The sequence below is a fragment of the Acipenser ruthenus genome, chromosome 50 (genome assembly GCF_902713425.1).
Source record: "Acipenser ruthenus chromosome 50, fAciRut3.2 maternal haplotype, whole genome shotgun sequence".
Taxonomy (NCBI): Eukaryota; Metazoa; Chordata; class Actinopteri; order Acipenseriformes; family Acipenseridae; genus Acipenser; species Acipenser ruthenus.
In genome coordinates, this window is record NC_081238.1 from 2,538,459 (window position 1) to 2,543,125 (window position 4,667).

General features: G+C 40.4%; 1 gene segment (V, D, J or C); it reads left to right on the forward strand.

Moving 5' to 3' along the window:
* The first annotated feature begins 1,990 nt into the window (after nucleotides 1-1,990).
* LOC131722003 (T cell receptor beta variable 30-like) lies at nucleotides 1,991-3,887 on the forward strand. The segment is given in 2 exon segments: nucleotides 1,991-2,111; nucleotides 3,225-3,887. Coding segments are annotated over 2 exon segments (345 nt in total).
* The last annotated feature ends 780 nt before the right edge of the window (nucleotides 3,888-4,667 follow it).

Below are 4,667 nucleotides of genomic sequence, written 5' to 3' on the forward strand. Positions count from 1 at the left end.
ATCGTTACAGATCAACAGGATGCATTTTATATTGCTCGCCTTTTCAACCTTCATACCATGTAAGTCATATATATGAAAATGTTATCATTGCTGTCTCTTTTCCATTCTGTTTTGGGCTCTTTCTCCCCTCTGCTTTGTCACACTCAGTTTTTATTCCCTCTTGTTTGGTAAGTTTGTTTCTTTGTTTGTGTTCCAGGTGTGAGACTGCAGACTATCCTCCAGTCTCCTCCTTCTATAGTCCAGTTTGCTGGAACTGAAGCCAGACTGGCTTGCACTGTGCAGGGTGCTGGTGACCCGTTCATGTACTGGTACAGACAGGACTCCAGTGGAGGGATAGAGATGCTGTTCCTCTCCAGAGCAGCTGGAATGGTTGATGAGTCTCCAATCAAAGATTTCACAGCTCAGAGAACAGACAGCGAGAGCCTCAGTCTGCAAACTAACAGCCTGTCTCTGAACCACACTGCCATCTATTTCTGTGCATGGAGTAGTCACGGTGATTGAGGAAGTCAGGGACCCCCAACAAAAACCTCAGAGCAGCTCAGCTGGGGCTCAAAGAGACTGCCTTCTAACTGTAGAATAAATACAAACCATAACCACGTTTTATTGTTAGTTAAACCTGCAGCATGTTCAGTTATACACTAAATATGAATTGTGGGTGAATGTTAACAGCATTCTTCAATAGCATAGCTTTCTGTGCACTCTGCTCTATCAGAAACCAGGCTTTGTTGGTTCACCATTTTAAACTGCAGGTACACAAGCCCCTCTCCCCTTGAACCTTCCTGTCACTCTGTCACCTAAAGCAAACAGCCCCCCTCTTACTGTCAGCTGCTATGAATCCCATCTGTAGAGCTCTGCTTCAGCTCAGCAAAGCAAAACTAAAATTTAAGCAAAGAAAACAAAGAGCCCTTATTTAGGGTTTTAGGGTGATCGTAGTCTGTATAGTATATTCAAATGCCTTGTTTTTATACACACTCAACTAATATACAAAAATACAGAGGCATCTGTATGATTATCCAATAAATGTTTTACACATCTTACATTATCGTTTCATTACTCTTTTGAAATTTCTATGAATAAAGTTTGATCCAAAGATGCAGTCAAAGATTTTGCTTGCAGATTATTTTGAAAACCTGCAATAAACTGTATTCACACTATGGAAATGATAAATGGGGTGTGGCTTCCCAAGTAAAGGCACTACAGTGTGGAATGCAGGGTGAGTCATGCCATTGAGAGCTCGCTGGTTTGAATCCCAGAAGCATCGAGTTTCTATACTTGGCTTGGGGCGCAGAGGGAGATAGACAACATCTTCTGCCTAGTTTGTTGGGTTAGAAAAAGGCAACTGACCTGACCAGCAGGAACGAAGGTCGACCAGTGATCATAAGAGCAGAAGAACACAACAATATTTACAAACCAGAGGAGGCCTTTCTGGGCATCTATGCTTGTCCAGTTCCTAGTAGCTGATAGATCTCAAAACTGTCAAGTGATTCAGCATCAACAACATGACTAGGTATCCCATTCAATCCCCTCAGCACGCTGTGTGATTAAGTGTCTCCTTCCTCAGTCTTAGTCTATCTCCACTTCATTTCAGCTCTGTGCTCAGGTCCTGGTTCTGTGCTGTGCTTGATCTTCATTTCTCCTGAATCAGTATTTGGGTTGCAGGGAGGTGACTTTTCAAATTGGGGAGAGAACAGTGAAATGGTAAAATGATTGAATACTCAACATTCAAAAGAAATTATAAAAGAGTAGGGAATACTGAAGATACCAAAATATATTTTTCATATTTAAACAATCTCTTTGAAAACTGTGTAGAATTTCAACAGGAATGAAGTAACTGATTTGGAATTTGAAAATAAGTAAGTTCATTTTAATATGCATTTCAATTCAGATGTAACCATTTTTTGACAGCCCTTATCAAAGTGTCATCACTTCCTGTCTGATTGTGAGCTCAGCGCTGCAGTGAGAGACAAGCTCATCTCTTTCTAGACGGCAGTCGTCTCCAGATCGGATTGGAAAGCAGGCTGGCTCTGAACCAGGACATTCACCCACATATTACCTCAGTCACTGCTGGAGAATGATTTTCATAATACTCACTTTTTCAACTTTGATACACTGTAAGTGATAGAATCCTATTTTGTAATGTAAAACATTGCACATTGTATTATCAACATAACCTTTCGTTCTTTCTTTCTTTCGTTCTTTCTTTCTTTCTTTCTTTCGTTCTTTCTTTCTTTACTTCTTTCTATGCAATGTCATGTTTTAGTTATTGTAAATTCATATTATGGTCACTTATTTGTATTAATTGTATTAATATCTAATATTCTGTTTTTCAATTTAATTAATAGTTGTTCCCTTTTTTGAGTAACTGTTATTCAATAACTTTCTAATATATTTGAAACTACAAATGGATATATTAACCTATTTATAAGCAAATAAATCCAAGTTTACACCATCTCCTACTAAAGGATCTTTAACAATTGTCTCTTTATCTTTCTTCCATCCTCACTCCTCTCTCTCCCTCAGTTTTCATTCCCTGCTGTTTCTTAGCTAGTTTTCTGGTTTGTATTCCAGGTGTGAGACTGCAGACTATCCTTCAGTCTCCTCCTTCTATAGTCCAGTTTGCTGGAACCGAAGCCAAGCTGGCTTGCACTGTGCAGGGTACTAGTAACCCGTACATGTACTGGTACAGACAGGACTCCAGTGGAGGGATAGAGATGCTGGTTGTTTCTGTAGGACCCGATTCACATGGAGATCCCTCTAAAGACTTTACAGCAAAAAGACACAATGGCAGCAGTTACAGTCTGGAAATGAAAAGCCTATCTGTTAATGACAAGGGTGTCTATTACTGCGCATGGAGTACACACGGTGATTGAGTTACATAGGGCCCCTTAACAAAAACCTCAGTGGAAATGAGCTGGGGCTTAAAGAGGGGTCCCTAGACTAGCTAGCAACTTGATGAAATTACTAATGGCATACAGACTGCCCTCTGCCTGAACAATTGAAATGCCTGCTACATTTGAACTGAAATTATAGTTTAATGCTGATTAACGGGAGTGAACTGCCTGCACTTAATTTAATATTTCAGCCTAGGCTATTTAGGAGCTCCATCAACTCATATCCTTTAGAACTGGGGTTAGTCTGGTTGCTCATCTCTGAACTCTCAATGCCTTTTTTGTAGTGTGGACTCATGGGGTCTGCTCTCACAGTGTATCGCTCTTCTCTTCCAGGTATATTCTCTCAGACAATTCACCAGACTCCATTGTTTATCTCCAAGTTTCCAGGAGACACAGTCAAAATGGATTGTTCTGTAAAGGGTACCTCCACCCCCAACATGTACTGGTACAGACAGGACTCCAGTGGAGGGATAGAGATGCTGTTCCTCTCCAGAGCAGCTGGAATGGTTGATGAGTCTCCAATCAAAGATTTCACAGCTCAGAGAACAGACAGTGAGAGCTTCAGTCTGCAGACAGAGAGGCTGTCTCTGAACCACACCGCTGTGTATTACTGTGCATGGAGTAGTCACGGTGATTGAGGCAGACAGGGACGCCCAACAAAAACCTCAGAGCAGATCAGCTGGGGCTCAAAGTGACATGTGCCTGTACAGTAAACACATTCCTAAATCACAGGTGTCACAATGCTTGGAGTGAATGGTATAGTTTGTATATGTTTAGGAAGGTTGTTACCAATGTTGAAAATAAAAATTGGAAAAGTTTCTGTCCTATTGACAGAACTATCTATAAGAAATGTAATTGAACCACTTCTTCAGAAGTGTTTTCAAAAAAGTTGAGCTTATGACTTTTTGGAAAGGTTAACCCCCACCCCCCTGCATTTTAGTGGACCCAACATACTTGTCACTGCAGATTTTCTGTTTTCGTCGTCATGAAACCTATTAAAATGTGTTAATTTTACAACAAAAAAAGTTGAATTTCCCTCATTTGCACAGCTGAGTCCAATCAATGGTAATAACCCTCCACACTGAGTGATTTAAAAGTAATATGGAAACAAATGTTCCTTTCACCTAGGCCACTGACATTTGTACTGCAATACCAGGACGAGTACTGACCAAACCAGCTAAAACAATCCAGATGTGTATCCGTGATTATTTGTCCTACATTTCTTATATCCACTTTGATATAAAATACATTTTATTTCAGTTCCTGATTTTCACTTTCCCTCATTTCCACAGAAATTATTCCTCATGCGCATTCATGTTATTGTAGTAGATTTGACCTTTGATTAAACTCACCAAACAACTACATCTCCCAGAATGCACCAGTAGAGGATTCTCAGGAAAGTCACGTGTACCTGATGAATCAGTAGCATTTGCTTGTTAGACCAGATGTTCATTTCACAAGACACAAGGACCAGGGGTCACAAATGGAGATTAGATAAAGGGGCATTCAGAACAGAAAATAGGAGGCACTTTTTTACACAGAGAATTGTGAGGGTCTGGAACCAACTCCCCAGTAATGTTGTTGAAGCTGACACCCTGGGATCCTTCAAGAAGCTGCTTGATGAGATTCTGGGATCAATAAGCTACTAACAACCAAACGAGCAAGATGTGCTGAATGGCCTCCTCTCGTTTGTAAACTTTCTTATGTTCTTATTTCTGTTTAAAGCCTCGTCAGCAGTACGGCTTCCAACCTGCTGTTAAAATGTTGTTAATTAAA